General features: G+C 46.6%; 1 protein-coding gene across 1 annotated transcript in view; it reads left to right on the top strand.

Annotated features, from left to right (window-relative positions):
• Positions 1-4,799: 4,799 nt before the first annotated feature.
• T265_03486 (hypothetical protein) overlaps positions 4,800-14,280 on the top strand; it is a gene marked incomplete at both ends in the record, with an annotated part of 73,066 nt that continues 63,585 nt past the window's right edge. The window contains 7 exons of the mRNA XM_009167986.1: positions 4,800-4,869; positions 4,991-5,103; positions 5,282-5,392; positions 5,420-5,572; positions 5,739-5,961; positions 5,999-6,120; positions 8,774-8,847. Of these exons, the coding sequence (XP_009166250.1) occupies positions 4,800-4,869; positions 4,991-5,103; positions 5,282-5,392; positions 5,420-5,572; positions 5,739-5,961; positions 5,999-6,120; positions 8,774-8,847 (866 nt within the window). The remainder of the gene's footprint in view (positions 4,870-4,990; positions 5,104-5,281; positions 5,393-5,419; positions 5,573-5,738; positions 5,962-5,998; positions 6,121-8,773; positions 8,848-14,280) is intronic.

Genomic DNA, 14,280 nt, shown 5'->3' with positions numbered 1-14,280 from the left:
ACGTCTTTCGTACGTCCTGAGTAGACAACTTGGTTGGCGTACTCCAGGAGCGGTCTGACGTAGGCCCCATAGAGTATTTGGAAGACCATGCGAGTAATACGGGAGAAGGTGCGTCGGATCATCCGTAAAATGGTTTCCGAAGAGTTTTCATCAAACTTGTGATTATTTTCTTTTATGAAAGCTTTATTTTCATTGCTAGCTTGTTCTATATTTCTTGTACTTTATTAGCCACCTTTCCGGCTTGACTCACAAATGGCACGCTCCGAACAGGTTGGACCAATACTGGTTCGGTATTTCCACCATATGTCCATTTTTCGTTCGCGTCTTCCAAAAATGGAGAATGTTTTAGTGCGCAGCATACTGCATACAGACAGTGGCATACGCTGGGATCTTGTGGTTTATTACGAATGGGTGCTCACGACTCCCGAACGGTCATGTTGTATTCATCGCCAACTCATAGAGTTGCGCTATCTAGCAAGGACATTGAATTGAATGAATATCAGGTGCTCCACAACTGTCCCGTAAAGGATGGTCATGCGGGCCCTCAGTGACAACTTGGTATTTTATAACATCCCTCACACAAAACCAAAAAATATAACGTGGCGTATACGAAAAACCACACAGGTCATGTAAGACTGAGGATCTAGGTTATATGTGACTAAAAGCCTAATACCATGATCCTATCCCGATATTTTCACGGAAATAACGTAGTAGCCTACCCGATGGCATACAGTGTACCTTTTGCGAGGCAATGCATGACTGACAGACAAATCAAGAAGGCGTTCGCCTCCAAAGAAGTGTGCAGCCTGACCTAATCTTCGAACGTTTCGTTAACAGATAGGCTACAATACCGATTCGTACGGTCTACGACGTTGACATTCACGGTGATATGGAATTACCACCAGCGATGTTATTGCTAGGCAAAACATGTAAGCGGCCTCATTGGAGCCGGTCGGAGCAAGAGCTGAGCGACATATCAAATGATAAGGAGGCTGGCTGAGAACAGAATGCTTACCAGACGAAATACACCCAACGTGATCGGGCTACGACACAAACTGCCTTTTTGACGAGAGCAATCGACCTACTTACTGGCCACCCCGGAACTAACCTATTAAGCCATAGTTGTTGACTACGCCCCAGAAATTACATAAACCCCAGGAAAAGTGAAAGGCCGGCCAAATGAACTACGCACTGGTGATATCCACTCACAGGACGGTTGCCAACACTTTTACCCAACACGAGGCGAGAAATGATTCACCCATGGCTACCTGTCCATTCGCTGTCAAACTTTCGAAAAACGCACCTGCGTAACAATAATCGTTAAACAAGCAACGAAATGCCACCAACATAGTAGACCTTTGTTCAATGGGAAGTGAAAAAGATCCCGCATCAAGGGCAAAAAAATCGTTGTTCGAAAAGCTGGGATACCAGACCCTCCATAGCCTGACCCCGTACTTGGTTCACTTAATTACGAACTAAGTCTATGGAATGCTCATTCGAACCGTATAGACTAACCTCTGGAGATGCGTATGACATACACTATCTGGGAAGGTACTAAGACCATAAAAGAAAAGCTGCGGTGACGCCAAGTGCACATTTTAACCCTTGTACTGATTCCCATCGCCTTTAAGCAAAGTGGTGACCAACCCACCACAGTCACCCTTAACTCACATGTGTTCCTCACCATTCGCACCCTTTATTTGACTATCCTGGCTTTCAGCCCCTACCACAAGACTTGGTACCGCTAACCCTGCTAAGACCTACCAAAACACGTGATTAAACCCCATTTCCATGCATTCGTCTTTCACGTGCGCATCCCAAATCCTTGCCCAGAAGGAATAAACCACTCATATGAGCCCGTAAGGCTTATGTGGCTTACTCGTGTGTTGACATATTGGGACATACCTCTGAATGACTAGAACGACCCAGATCATGGATGCCTGAGCGAGAGCCCCTATCCCGTGTAGTAAATGGTAGCGTGTGTCCGCTTCTCTGCCTCTCGGTGTGAGCTACCGTAGCCCCTCGAGTCCTCCTGATGATGACAAAGTCCTCATGCCAACCTTGAGCAACTCTCCTTTAGCTACCACTCCACTCATCTCCAGATGGTAAGTGACTTCAAATCTTCAAAGGAGCTGCAGCGCGTCCGATTAAGTGGACTTTTTGCAGCGGCGCTGTTTGAAGTCGTTCAACAGGGGTTTGAACTCTAGCGTGTGTCCGCTTCTCTGCCTCTCGGTGTGAGCTACCGTAGCCCCTCGAGTCCTCCTGATGATGACAAAGTCCTCATGCCAACCTTGAGCAACTCTCCTTTAGCTACCACTCCACTCATCTCCAGATGGTAAGTGACTTCAAATCTTCAAAGGAGCTGCAGCGCGTCCGATTAAGTGGACTTTTTGCAGCGGCGCTGTTTGAAGTCGTTCAACAGGGCGTTTGAACTCAGCATGTGGATGCACCACACAGGCCAAATACCATCCCTCCTGGATTTGGTCATCAATAACGAAAAACACTTCGTTGCTCAGGTGAAAAATAGCGCTACACTGGGACATAGTGACCACCACGTGCTGACCTTTGCTTTTATCTCCTATTGTGCCAAAAATCCCGAATTTCAGACGTAGATTCGAAACTTCTGCCGTGCATAATTTTCAGGATTATGTACCTTTCTTGAACAAGTTGAAATGACACCAGCTTGAGTAAAAGACTTATATCAGATCATTTTCCAAAAGGTTCACGAAGCTGACACGATGTTCGCCCCACCCCAAAAAAACCAGCACGCAGTCGGATGAGCCGCAGGCTACCTAGAAAGATTCGGCGTCGTCTGGAAAAGAGGTCCCAACTTTTTCAAAAACTTGGCTACAGGGAACACAGAAGATGAACTGGGATTTCGTAAAATGCGGAACCACTGTATTTAAAAAAAATCCGCCAAAGAGACATACAAAAACAGCCCACCATTCTGGACCTCATTCAAAAAACAGAAATGAGTCGTACGTTTATGAGACATCCCAGCAGAAACAAGCCATCCGCGTTCTCCCTGAGGGACAAGAATGGAGAAGCCGCGAGTGACCCAACAGTGGTATCTGAGGCCTTCAGCGAACACTATGTAGGCCTACCTTGAACCCTAGCGCCCTGATCACATCCACTCTTGTCAATGCATAAATACGAATGACCTATAACTGACTTTGTCTTCACGGTGGACATTCGTCAATTCTTGCACAAGATCAAACCATTCTGCGCTTGCCCGATGAGTTTCGTAAAATGCGGAACCACTGTATTTAAAAAAATCCGCCAAAGAGACATACAAAAACAGCCCACCATTCTGGACCTCATTCAAAAAACAGAAATGAGTTGTACGTTTATGAGACATCCCAGCAGAAACAAGCCATCCGCGTTCTCCCTGAGGGACAAGAATGGAGAAGCCGCGAGTGACCCAACAGTGGTATCTGAGGCCTTCAGCGAACACTATGTAGGCCTACCTTGAACCCTAGCGCCCTGATCACATCCACTCTTGTCAATGCATAAATACGAATGACCTATAACTGACTTTGTCTTCACGGTGGACATTCGTCAATTCTTGCACAAGATCAAACCATTCTGCGCTTTGGGGCCCGATGAGATCCGTCCAAGGATCATGAAGAAAACGTTGTCTACACTGGCATATCATTTATACCTGCTGTTTCGTCATTTGCTCGACGAAAAACGCCTTTTCTTTGCTTGAAAAGAAGCGATTGTCACGCCAATCCACGGAACTGGTGACTGACTATCGCCCGGGAGCTACAGGCCTATATTCATCATTAGCATCCCGTGCAAGGTGATGGAACACATTCTGAAATGAGTGACTCTGAACCACCTTAACTCCAACAATTTGACATCTCCAGCTCAACACGGATTTCTCCCAAGCAGTTCTTGCCTGAAGAGCACGCTCGTGTTTATGAACAGCTTAATCCAAGCCAGGACGAGGGACTCATATCGGCTGCCATATTTTTCGGCTTCTCAATAACATTGGGTCGGGTTCCCGGCGTCGCGCTGATAAACAAATTCGAGTCTTACGGGATTCAAGAAAAAATCTTACACCGGATCAGTACGCTCCTATCAGACAGGTAATTTCGAGAGAAGGTAGATTCTACCTACTCTTCTCCAGTGCCAGTCTCCTTTGGCAATCCTCAGGGCTCCGTTTGGGGAATCCCACTGTTTCTGATCTATGTCAACGACCTTCCAGATTTTCTTGCAGGTCTATGTCTTCTTTTTGCGGACGACTTCAAGTCCCGAAGTTCTAGTGCCAGCGCTTCCGAAACCGATGTAAACTCGGCCAAGCAGTGGTCGTTGGACTGGCACCTTCCTCTGAATGGCGAAATGCGCGTCCATATGTCATTTGGAGGAGACTCAGCGAATGCCTTTGTTATGCATGGTGAGAAAGGACCAGAAGACATCATGAGGATATACACCAAAAAGACTGGTAGTATTTGGGTCTCCACAAACTTGCCCTTATTTCTTACTCCTTCTTACTTCTCACTGCACCTTGAGAAATCGGCCCAAAATTCATTCGCCAATTTTCGGATGATTTGGCTCACCCTCTCCCGTATTACTCTGATGCACTACCAAATACTCTACGGCGCTATATCAGACCGATGCTTGATTACACCAATCAAGTTATTTACTTAAGACGCACGAAAGACGTCACTATCATTGAGCGGGTCTACAAAAAATGGCTGCTTGCCTCAAATCAGTGTAATTCGCACCGCGTCTCACGATGCTTGACCTCTTTCTCCTGGAGTATGGTCGCCTCCGGGGTGACCTAGTTCTTACTTATGCCCTGTTTGAACAAAGCTTGGCCAACAGATTCTTCACCATTGAACCAACAAACACGGCGGGGACATGGTAAGAAAATTTTCAAGCACAGAGCGCACACATGTATTAGGCAAAATTTTTCCCATTACGGGTAGTAGCTGCGTGGAATAACTTTCTTATGACGCTTGTCCACGCTCCTTCTAGAACTCAGGCCAAAGCACTATTAAACATCCATTTATGCGAATCCTCGCGCTGGCAAGCATTCTGCCCTGTGCTGAGAACTTAAAGAGCAATTCTACACGCTTTTTCACTTGTGCCCCTCGGGTAAACGACAGGCGGTGAACGGCAAAAGAAAACCGATACGGGAAACATGGGCGAAATCCTCGATCCTGTGTATCAATCCATGAATCCGTGTGTGTCAGCTTTTACCGGCTGACCTAACGAACACACAACGGGGACGTGCCAAGATAATTGTCAAGCTCAGAAGGCATACATCTATTAGACAACGTTTCGGGTAGTTGGTAAGTGGAATAACCTCCTTCCGACGGTCGCTCACGCTCCATGTGGTATCCAGTTCAAGGCACTTTTACACTGTGCAGCAATCCGTGAGTCCGTGAATCCGTGATACACGTTTTCTCAGTTGAGCGCTCGCACTGGCAAGGTTACGCTCCCGAGGTTAATGAACTTAATGAGTAGCGCTACACCTTTTTCAGCGTGCCTTTCAGTTGGACGGATGCAGAGGGGTGACAAGGACAAAGCCGTCTCGGAAAACCCCGATCCCCTGAATCAATCCGTAAATCCCCGAAAATGAGGCTTTTTAGCTGACCTACTAAAACTTCGGCGCTTTCTTTAAAATTCCGGCATGCTTCGCTTTGCTGGCCTACTAGGCCGTGGAGTTATCTATCGGGGTAGTGGTGTACGAAGTTCCATAGGGTATATCTTAATCTTTAATGCATTAGTTATTGAGATTCAGATTTAATGCCCATCGTTTGCTTGCCACCAGTGTTGTTTCTCCAAAAATCCCCGGTGATGCTCAGGCCTCGGCAGCAACGCCGCTGGTGACGGAAGTGGAGAGGGTCGGTATTCGGCATTTTCTGGGTCTTCATCGGCTACCTTCGTTGTTGTATTCTCCAGAAGAACGACGTAATACGTTTGAAACCCTATGGGAATTGCTATTGTCACGTAAGCTCGAATGATCTTACTATGTAGCGTTTAATAGGTCCCGAGCGGGATGTAGCTCTGGTCAATAAATATCTATTCTCTCGGATAGATAGCGGGTTGGACTTTAGTTCTGATAAAATTCTACAAGCTATGAAGCAGGCTGGTTTGGAACCTAACACGGTTTGTCTCCACAATAATTACTTTACGGCTTTTAGCGAACGTTCGGCGCGTTCATTCATCAAAGTTGCGCCAAGGGAAATATGGAGGAGACGAGGTAGTGCATGCGTTGCTTGTTATATTTCTGTCAGCTTACATTTGCAGGCACTAAAGAATGCCAACCTGAAGCCTGACCTGTACATTTTCTCACAAGTACTATATGGTTACCTTAAAGCTGGGTAAGTTGGTTCTTTTGCTGGTGGTCAAACTGATGTAACTGAGAGCCCTGTCGTACGTATCAGTTAAATGAAATCAAATAAACTTCGCCCCTACACAATTTTAAGGCCGGAATATGAAACGGCATGGGAGTTTCTGAGATTTTAGTTGTTTGACGACAACTAATGAAACGAACGAGTGTGGTGGATGGTGGAATCCACTGATTTGCCCTGAAAATCTAGGATACCATGCGACATACTATAGTATGTACGCTGTGAATGCACCGTGGGGCTGTGGTTCCATGAAGGTAAGGGATCGCGGATGGAAAACAGAAAAAATCTTATGAGCCAAGCGTTATCATCATCAGAGACAGAAACATCAGAGTTGCCAGTGACGCTTCACTACCGTACAACCACAAGATTTATTTAAATATATTGATAGCTTCAGAGTAAAAAAAGAGAAAAAATGAGTGGGGGAGGGGGCCTAGTGCTGGTCCATCACAAGAATTTCGGGGTGCCTACACCTCCAAGTGCCCGATTAGGCAACCTGGAAAGAAACTGACAGCACGCCACAACGATACATCAGAGTTGCCAGTGACGCTTCACTACCGTACAACCACAAGATTTATTTAAATATATTGATAGCTTCAGAGTAAAAAAAGAGAAAAAATGAGTGGGGGAGGGGGCCTAGTGCTGGTCCATCACAAGAATTTCGGGGTGCCTACACCTCCAAGTGCCCGATTAGGCAACCTGGAAAGAAACTGACAGCACCAACGCCACAACGATCAGCCGCCATTTCTGGCACTGTTTGCAGTGAAGCGAGGGGGGCGGGACTCTGTTCTGGAAGACGTAATGAACCAACAACACCCAAGTCCTTCCTTATTCCTTTCACACACTTCTGCCAAATCGTCCGTTGTCTGCCTCGCAGTCTGCGTCATTCTGAATGAAGCCCGGAAAACGATACTCGTCTCGGTGGACACTTTCGGCATGCGCACAACATGACCGAGCCACTGCATTGGATGATGCTGGATGTTTTCTCGGGTTGGGGTGTCTGCAGCACATCCAAATACCCGTTTTCTAATCACTTCGTTACTCAGACGCTGACGCCATCCAAAACCAGCCACGTTTCTGGGGTGTCGGTGGTCAAAAACCTGAAGACGCCCCATATCATCTGTCCGCAGAGGCCATGTCGCGCACCCATACAACACAGTCCTTACTGTAACCTGATACGACCCTTAAGATCCAGTGAGATGACTTTTTGCCACACTAAGTGGGGCAAATTAGCAAACGTGATTCGAGACTTTGAGATTCTTGCACTGACTTCTTCAGACACACTTCCGTCAGAGCCAATATGACTACCGAGGCATGACAGTGGTCAGTCTATTTAACAGGTATTCTGCTTCGTGTTCGTCTTGAAAGATGAGACCTATGTTATCTGTGTACTCTAGATCGATAAGGCCCTCACCAGCAACGATTTTAACACCGGGGTTTTGAGGCATTCCAGCATTCGCCTCATTATTTCGTCGGCAACAAAGGTGAAGGAGATTGGAATGGTGGACACTTTATTGAACACCACTTTTTGTGGGGAAGCCTTTGGAGCATTTTCCATACACTGGTACCCAGAAACCAGAAGACAACGAATAATCTCCTGTGCCAGCAGCCTTGTTACAATGGGAGTCCAATTGATACCTCTGTGGTTAATATATTTACTGCGAGTGCTTTTTTTGAAAACAGCACTATTATGGACCCACCACAGTTATCTGGAACGGTCTCATTCCTCCAGATAAACTCAGAAAGATTAGACAGACACTGAGTATTTCATCGTCACTTTAAAATTCCGGCATGCTTCGCTTTGCTGGCCTACTAGGCCGTGGAGTTATCTATCGGGGTAGTGGTGTACGAAGTTCCATAGGGTATATCTTAATCTTTAATGCATTAGTTATTGAGATTCAGATTTAATGCCCATCGTTTGCTTGCCACCAGTGTTGTTTCTCCAAAAATCCCCGGTGATGCTCAGGCCTCGGCAGCAACGCCGCTGGTGACGGAAGTGGAGAGGGTCGGTATTCGGCATTTTCTGGGTCTTCATCGGCTACCTTCGTTGTTGTATTCTCCAGAAGAACGACGTAATACGTTTGAAACCCTATGGGAATTGCTATTGTCACGTAAGCTCGAATGATCTTACTATGTAGCGTTTAATAGGTCCCGAGCGGGATGTAGCTCTGGTCAATAAATATCTATTCTCTCGGATAGATAGCGGGTTGGACTTTAGTTCTGATAAAATTCTACAAGCTATGAAGCAGGCTGGTTTGGAACCTAACACGGTTTGTCTCCACAATAATTACTTTACGGCTTTTAGCGAACGTTCGGCGCGTTCATTCATCAAAGTTGCGCCAAGGGAAATATGGAGGAGACGAGGTAGTGCATGCGTTGCTTGTTATATTTCTGTCAGCTTACATTTGCAGGCACTAAAGAATGCCAACCTGAAGCCTGACCTGTACATTTTCTCACAAGTACTATATGGTTACCTTAAAGCTGGGTAAGTTGGTTCTTTTGCTGGTGGTCAAACTGATGTAACTGAGAGCCCTGTCGTACGTATCAGTTAAATGAAATCAAATAAACTTCGCCCCTGCACAATTTTAAGGCCGGAATATGAAACGGCATGGGAGTTTCTGAGATTTTAGTTGTTTGACGACAACTAATGAAACGAACGAGTGTGGTGGATGGTGGAATCCACTGATTTGCCCTGAAAATCTAGGATACCATGCGACATACTATAGTATGTACGCTGTGAATGCACCGTGGGGCTGTGGTTCCATGAAGGTAAGGGATCGCGGATGGAAAACAGAAAAAATCTTATGAGCCAAGCGTTATCATCATCAGAGACAGAAACATCAGAGTTGCCAGTGACGCTTCACTACCGTACAACCACAAGATTTATTTAAATATATTGATAGCTTCAGAGTAAAAAAAGAGAAAAAATGAGTGGGGGAGGGGGCCTAGTGCTGGTCCATCACAAGAATTTGGGGTGCCTACACCCTCCAAGTGCCCGATTAGGCAACCTGGAAAGAAACTGACAGCACCAACGCCACAACGATCAGCCGCCATTTCTGGCACTGTTTGCGTGAAGCGAGGGGGGCGGGACTCTGTTCTGGAAGACGTAATGAACCAACAACACCCAAGTCCTTCCTTATTCCTTTCACACACTTCTGCCAAATCGTCCGTTGTCTGCCTCGCAGTCTGCGTCATTCTGAATGAAGCCCGGAAAACGATACTCGTCTCGGTGGACACTTTCGGCATGCGCACAACATGACCGAGCCACTGCATTGGATGATGCTGGATGTTTTCTCGGGTTGGGGTGTCTGCAGCACATCCAAATACCCGTTTTCTAATCACTTCGTTACTCAGACGCTGACGCCATCCAAAACCAGCCACGTTTCTGGGGTGTCGGTGGTCAAAAACCTGAAGACGCCCCATATCATCTGTCCGCAGAGGCCATGTCGCGCACCCATACAACACAGTCCTTACTGTAACCTGATACGACCCTTAAGATCCAGTGAGATGACTTTTTGCCACACTAAGTGGGGCAAATTAGCAAACGTGATTCGAGACTTTGAGATTCTTGCACTGACTTCTTCAGACACACTTCCGTCAGAGCCAATATGACTACCGAGGCATGACAGTGGTCAGTCTATTTAACAGGTATTCTGCTTCGTGTTCGTCTTGAAAGATGAGACCTATGTTATCTGTGTACTCTAGATCGATAAGGCCCTCACCAGCAACGATTTTAACACCGGGGTTTTGAGGCATTCCAGCATTCGCCTCATTATTTCGTCGGCAACAAAGGTGAAGGAGATTGGAATGGTGGACACTTTATTGAACACCACTTTTTGTGGGGAAGCCTTTGGAGCATTTTCCATACACTGGTACCCAGAAACCAGAAGACAACGAATAATCTCCTGTGCCAGCAGCCTTGTTACAATGGGAGTCCAATTGATACCTCTGTGGTTAATATATTTACTGCGAGTGCTTTTTTTGAAAACAGCACTATTATGGACCCACCACAGTTATCTGGAACGGTCTCATTCCTCCAGATAAACTCAGAAAGATTAGACAGACACTGAGTATTTCATCGTCATCCTCGAACAGAGCGAATGGAAGTTCGTCAGGACCAGGGGATTCCATGTTCACAGTCCATCTTCCTGTTGAACGCTGACAGCAGGTGAATAGCTGAATTTGCAGTTCAAAGAACTGTGACCAGTGGTCCAAGCATTCTTCTTTGCTGGACATCGAAGACCCATTTTCGTCTCTTATAGTTTCGCTGACAAGTGGCTCCCAAAGATCAATCGAACGATCAAGTGGAACAACTTGTGGACGGTTCCAGATTTTTTTACACCTTTCTTTTCTTGAGTTTTTTTCCAAGCTCACCGGTTTGCACGGACACTCAGTTTCACCCGGCGTCGGACGATGCGTCTAATCAGGTTGTGATTGTGGCTAGTAGAAACCTGTCGCCGGGCCTTCAGCAATACCATGTTTCAGAGGTCCAAAGTTTGGATGAGGTTGACTGGGTAGTGCTGAAGGCAGAGATCTATGCTTTGTGTAACACTGATGGGTGCCTTCAGTGACTATTAATATCCGACATCGGACAATCCGAAAGGCGTTCAAGGACCCTTTCTGGATAGTTTTAATGGAATTCTGGGTTTACAATCGAGATTTTTACAACTTCCGTGAACTCGAACAGCAGAGTGAAGAGAAACAGCGCGCTAATGCATATTCGGAGTCCACACTGGCACTCCAGAAGGAGCCCAACCCTCGCTACTGGAAACTTACGGCGATGTGGTCTATTTGGATTCGGGATGGTGAGCGCCATGTTGTCAAGCGGTTTCCGCTGTTCTGGCAATGCGAAGCAACCGATTATGCTTGGCCGTACCCCTCCTCCACCACTTTCTCATCTTCACGCGACTGAAACTCTAGCAGCTGAAACCAACGTACCCTTGACACGGCTTTGTACCTGCTAAACCGGAGTGAACTAACAACAATGCGAACTGCGTTTACTTCTGTCGGTCTACAGGCCCTTTGTTAGTGGTTATGGAACATGGCGTTCCTCGTAAATTCTTGGCGATCGTCAAAGCGCTGTAGGCCAACTCCCATGGATGGTGTACGGTAGGCTCATACCTGAGTTCACTACCAGTGATATGGGGTAAGGCCGTCCTGTTTTCTCATTTAGGCCTCCCCATCGACATGATCATGGTGACTCAGTGCAAGCTTACGTCTGTGGTTTTGAAATACTCTCAGAGCGTTCGCTCATGGGTGTAGAGCATGTAGACCGCATAGCTCTTCTGGGGCTCTGAAGCCATGCCAAGGCATGCGGATTATTAATGTGAATAGTCCTGCTTCAACGTTTGGTATGCGCTCCTCACCTGCAAAGTGTAAAGTGCTGCTGCAAAACCTCAGGCTTGCGGATGAGCCAATTGAAGTAGCGAACAAATTTGCTCACCTGAGTAGTTGCATCGGTCTCGGTGATCGGGCCAAAGTAGATATTTTCATCTGAGTTTTGATGGCTAGAGCGGTTTCTAAAAACATCCTTAACTTGCGGTTATAAAGGTTGAGTTCACAATGCTGCAGTGAGCAGCATGCTGTTACATGGAGCTTGGGCAACCTGGCAGTGTCGCAGCCCTCGTGCTTCCTTCTGATGGCATGGCAGCTAGGCACCGAAAAGGTGCTACAGCTGAATGATTCATTATTATTATTATTATTATTATTATTTATTATTATTATTATTATTATTATTATATGGAGCTGCTGCGCAGGGAGGACGTTAGGGAAACCGGTGTTGATCACCGAGCATTTACCGGGCCTGGCGGGAGCACCAAATCAGTATTGCTGAAGTGCGGAGGAACTGACTCGTCCACGATAAATGAACTTATCACGTATTATAGTTTGTTTAGGCTTGGTCACGTGTACCAGTAGACAGAGTTCTTGGGAAAGCCCTCTTGGAAAAACCAAGCTTGGGTGGAAACGAGTCAGAGGAACAAAACCGCGGCAACCATAACCACTATACATTGTCACCACATTTTTCAAGGCCCAAGCTGACAGTTGATGAGCAGCAACCTCAGCTTCCTTCACAGAGGATAAGGAGAATAGGGGAGTGAGAACCACATGTTGCAGGTTCACTGACTTTTAATGGTTCTGTTTGTTTGATACAACAGAAAGTGATCTATGCAGTGAAGGCGGTGCAAGACCGTCAATGGCTGTGTGACAACTATATTTACCAGGGTCTTTAACCGTCGGTTTGTCTCGTTCAGGGTTTCTGATTCTTCGCTGCCGCCCCCCTGATACAGGACTGCACGAAGTGGACTCTATGAAGCAAAGCATACGACGCACAGTGTAATTTGTGGAGTATGACCAGCTCATCTATCGTTCGAGAGTAACGCTTACCGGAAGCCACTTGACTTACCCCAGTACTACTTACTTGATGTTTCACCGGACCCACGCAACGTTTCTGGGGCACCGTTACTCAGATTGTCTTCGAAGATTCTCTGCACGCAGCCGCTCTGTCCATGATCAATAAAATAGGACAAGTCTGACCGCGGCACAAGTGCCGGAGGTTCGCGAACGTTGCTCTTACCTTCTCAATTCAGGAAGTTATTTCATCTTTTACCAGTCTGCAGTTGACCAGTCAGACGAACTTATCTCCCGCATCCATCGGCTGTCCTAAAAGTATGAGGTCTGGGTGTCAACCCAGCAATCATCATTGCAAGCGCACAACACTAGTTTTCCACTTTCGTACGATTTCATCCAATCCTGCAGTAAAACATCACAATTTACATGTGCTAAACTTATACCAAACTGTACAGCAAAATTATAAGCGCTGTCTAAAGTAGTTTGCATTTCTAAAAGGTATGATCGCAAGCTCAATGTTGTCGGCTTCTCGATGTCCGTGAGTGAACGTCTCGGGAGTATTTCGATCCCCGATAGTGGAGGCAGCTAATGAAAACTCGGTTAGCAGTCAGCCAGTAAGTTAGCTTATAGGAAACAGCTTTGTGTGGAGGTACGTTGGTTTCCACTGTTACAGTTTTGGTCGCAGGAAGATGGAACACGGTGGGGGGAGAGGTACAGCCAAGCATAGTCGTTGGTTTGCATTGTATGATATTGTCGGACGGGACAGAAAGGGCGATAGGGTGCACGGTTACCACTGGCTGTGTGACGTGTTCTCCAGTGTTATTAACTATTGGTGATTCGACCCGGGTTCCTCATGCAGGGAAGCGGCAGTTGTCAACTCGATTGAGTTGCATAGTGTTTCCCTACTTCGTTGCTAGGTCTTAGACTTTACACCTTTCGATCACCACCCAGCACAGGGCCGCGCAAGAGAGCTCTGTGAGGTAGGCGGTCCTCTGATATTGGAAGTACACATCTTAACTACGTTACTTACGAAACTTCGGTAGTTCATCCATTGCGGGCTGTCCTTTTCCCTAGAGTACCTCAGCATTACGCATCCGATGCTCCTACCGGTTCCTACAAATAAGTTGGAGACACCGATGCTCAAAAGCGTCCTTTTTGGAGTAGGGGGAGTGATGACTCAGTGGTAGAGCGTGAATTTACTGACTGGAAGGTCCATGGTTCGAACCCGACCTCTGCCTCTCGACTTCCCCTGTTTAGGCTTGGGCAACCTGGCAGGATACCAGCTCTCTCCTTCTAGTGGCCTGGCAGTCACTCTCATCATCATCATCATCATCATCATCATCATCATCAATCATCATCATCGACAGCATGACACCAGTGTTCAACACCGATGCTTCACTGCCGTACAACTATTACTTATTTGAAAGCCTTATTGTAAAGAAAAGAGTAAAGGTGGACGGGGAAGGGACTTAGTGCTAGCTTAACACAATCATTCCGAGGTGCCTACACCTCCAGACATTCACTCAGGCAATCTGGATAGAAACTGACAACAAGAACGCCACTGACATCG

This window comes from Opisthorchis viverrini (assembly GCF_000715545.1).
Source record: "Opisthorchis viverrini unplaced genomic scaffold opera_v5_50, whole genome shotgun sequence".
Lineage (NCBI taxonomy): Eukaryota > Metazoa > Platyhelminthes > Trematoda > Opisthorchiida > Opisthorchiidae > Opisthorchis > Opisthorchis viverrini.
This window is presented reverse-complemented; position numbering and strand designations above follow the sequence as displayed.